The sequence below is a fragment of the Cryptomeria japonica genome, chromosome 5, assembly GCF_030272615.1.
Source record: "Cryptomeria japonica chromosome 5, Sugi_1.0, whole genome shotgun sequence".
NCBI classification, from domain to species: domain Eukaryota; kingdom Viridiplantae; phylum Streptophyta; class Pinopsida; order Cupressales; family Cupressaceae; genus Cryptomeria; species Cryptomeria japonica.
In genome coordinates, this window is record NC_081409.1 from 643402903 (window position 1) to 643406227 (window position 3325).

At 37.5% G+C, this 3325-nt stretch overlaps 1 protein-coding gene across 1 annotated transcript; it reads right to left on the minus strand.

Moving 5' to 3' along the window:
* Positions 1 to 930: 930 nt before the first annotated feature.
* Positions 931 to 2670, minus strand: LOC131049764 (aquaporin TIP2-1). The gene is made up of 3 exons (XM_057983831.2): positions 2479 to 2670; positions 2144 to 2394; positions 931 to 1520 (listed from the first exon to the last, which is right to left on the minus strand). The coding sequence occupies exons 1-3, from the start codon at positions 2606 to 2608 to the stop codon at positions 1149 to 1151; spliced, it is 753 nt and encodes a 250-aa protein (XP_057839814.1). The 5' UTR covers positions 2609 to 2670; the 3' UTR covers positions 931 to 1148.
* Positions 2671 to 3325: the final 655 nt, after the last annotated feature.

Below are 3325 nucleotides of genomic sequence, written 5' to 3' on the forward strand. Positions count from 1 at the left end.
TGCTTGACATTTCCCTCAAATGCTTGCCTTTGAAGACTCTTTAAAATGAACATCCAAAGAGTTTGCAAAGAATCAAACAAAGCACAAGGACAATTTTGGGGTGTTTGCAAGCATTTGTAGTATATTCCATGTGTGCAAAAGCTTTGCTTTTACCAATGTTATGGCATTTAGCTTATACAAAATTTCATACAACACATAAATTTAACTCTCTTGAAATTTCATTCAAAAGATCGACATCAACAACTAAGAAGACAACTCAATAGTCAACAATGAATGCACTCAATCTAATTGATTTCTTAGTTTAATCACTTTCGTAGATGCTAAAAACATTTTATATTGAAAAAAAAAGTTGTATAGTTTAGATTTCTAAATTAATTTATAGTCATTTGTATATAATTAATGCAATTTTTACATTCTGAAGTTTGTCCCTTCCAATATATTCTTCAAATTATATTTTACTATCGACCTAACCATTCTTCAAAGTATATTTTAAAGAGCTGCCTAAAGCATATATGCCAGCTATATTTCGATATTGCCGGTTACTTGCATTTTCAGCCAGCTACTGCCAAACTGCTTGTGGGCCACACCATAAATTTGACGGTTACATATCCCGCGGTGATTCCGGCATATTCCATAAATTCTCGATAGAAAACCCAAATTGTAGGACTAGATAGGTATCTAGTCCAAATCAACTTAGTTTTCCACTAGCCAATGAAATGTAACAAAAGTATCAGAATTTGCATTTGGCCCATCACTACAATAAATGCATTAAATCTGTAAAGCACAAGGCTTGATGCCAATAATTATACACGCCATCTGTATTCTCAACATTCATCGCTTTTTCTGCTTTCCAGTTCAAAACATTCTGTAAAGCTAACAGAAATGATTTCCATTCGATTTGCAGTCGAAATTAGTATAACAAACTAAAGAGAAACACAAAAGCTGAACTGCTATATTTAACAATCATTAAACAATAAAAATCCTTACATAGACCATGACATCATTTGATGCTCACACAATGAGACCCAGAAACAACACTTCACAGAAAAAATTACAGAGCCAGAAAAATAAAACAATCTCTCTTTCCCCGTTTATTTCTGAAGAAAAAGACACCCAGAAGCCCATAAGCCCAATTCTTAAGCTCTCGTTCAGAAATCCTGAGGAACAGGAACGTGTTCATGGCGGTCAATGTAAAGGCCTGCATAAACGAGCCCTGCAAGCCCGCCGCCGACGAGAGGGCCCACCCAGTAAACCCAATTGTCCGTAAAATCGCCGCTCACAACCGCAGGCCCAAATGAGCGCGCGGGATTCATGGAGCCGCCAGAAAATGGCCCCGCCGCCAAAATATTCGCGCCCACAATAAACCCAATTGCAATGGGAGCAATGATCCCGATATTTCCTTTCTTCGGGTCGGCAGCAGTTGCGTACACAGTGTAAACCAGGGCGAATGTAATGATAACCTCCATCACCACCCCTTCAATGGTGCTCATGCTGGCGGCAACACTGTGTGTCGGGATAGACTACAGTGCACCCAAAAAAAAAAATTAAAATGTAAAATTAAAATCATGAAATTTTTACAGAGAATATTATCAATATTTCGGATCAAATTTTATGATCTATCAAAAGGCGTTTAAAGTCAAGCTTTATGATTTATTATGAAGATAAAACAGTTAGAGAAGAGACAAAGTAATACAAATTAAGCTCTCTTCCCGTATTATTCTGATGATGGAGTTTGATAAGAAATGTTGGTAACACAATTTGATCCTAGACAAGACAATTAGAGAAAAGAATATTACAAACATCAAATTTTATGATCCATCGTGAAGATAAGACAATTAGAGAAAGAGAAGTAATACAAATTTAACTTTTGTTGTCTTATTTGATGATGGATCATGGAATTTGATCATGCTCATTCAATTCTATAAGAAAAGTTGATAACAAATATTAACACAATTTGATTCAAGACAAAACATCAAAACATTGGTAACAAAGATTCATACCATCAATCCAAAATATTGGTAATTTCAAGAAAAAAAAAGAAAGATTTTTTTTGGGGAAGGGTTAAGATTTGTTGATTTAAAAAGAAAAGAGCTACAATGTGTTCGGGGTAGACTACGATGGAGAGGTAGGAGCAACGATTTACCAAGCCACCGGTGACGAATTTGAGGAGGAGGCAGGCAACGATAGCGCCGCCAAGCTGAGCAACCCAGTAAAAGATTCCCCGGAGAATGGTGATCTGGCCGCCGAGAGCCAGGCCGAAAGTCACCGCCGGGTTTACGTGGCCGCCGGAAATATTGGCCGCTATGGACACCGCTACGAAGAGAGCTAAGCCATGGCACAGCGCCACCGCCACCAGCCCCGCCGGGTCCAACGATGCATCTGACGTCAGCTTATCTGCACCAATCAAATTCCAGAGTTAAAACCAGAGAGCTGAGAGCACCAATGGAAAGATGACACACACAGAGTAGAACTACAAACCGTATGCCACGGCGGATCCCACGCCGGCGAAGACGAAAAGCAGGGTGGAAATAAACTCGGCCAGGTAAGCCTTGAAGGACTTGACGCTGAATGCATCGTCGAAGGCGCCAAATGCTATTTCGATCGGCATTGTTGCACACAGACAGAGAAGAAATGTTATGGAGTTAAGCTCAGTCTTAGCATGGAGATAGGGGGATAGGAGCCATTTTTATAAGAGAATAGATAAGTGTTAATGTCCACGCTGGCACCGCCCAGCCAGGCCGGTCGTAACACAACAAAAGGAAAACTATAATTTATTTGGAGGATGGTGTAACAAGCGAGATTTTTTTAATTGAAGGGTTTTTATATTAAATTTAAATTTGTGCATATTGTTTTTGGATTGTGGTGTGGTGTAAGATTTGTTTTGAATCAATATTTTGAATTATGGTTCATTATTTATTATTAGAATAAATTGTGTGAGATTTGTTTTACATCAATGTTTCAGATCATATTCCATGATCTATCATTAGTATCAACTGTGTAAGATTTATTTTGTATCAACGTTTCTGATCATATTTAACGATCAATCATTAATATCGATTTGTTCATGACCTATCATTAGTATCTGGTGTGCAAGATTCAACATTTCGGATCACATTTCATAATCTATCATTAGTCTCCAATATGTAAGATTTGTTTTGCATCAACATTTCAGATCTAATTCCATGATCCATCAGCAAAATCATTTGCCTAAGATTTTATCCTTTACCATTCTCTTATTCTTTGGATTAGGAAGTGTGATCCATTGATGCAAAATAAACCTCACACATTTGAATCTAGAAACTACATGTACTATAAAAATGTGATA

Coding starts and splice junctions, on each gene's coding strand:
- LOC131049764 (XM_057983831.2), bottom strand. CDS start 2,608: ATGCCGATCGAAATAGCATTTGGCGCCTTCGACGATGCATTCAGCGTC. Junction 2,395..2,478: donor GGGATCCGCCGTGGCATACG/GTTTGTAGTTCT, acceptor TGATTGGTGCAG/ATAAGCTGACGTCAGATGCA. Junction 1,521..2,143: donor AATTCGTCACCGGTGGCTTG/GTAAATCGTTGC, acceptor GGTGCACTGTAG/TCTATCCCGACACACAGTGT.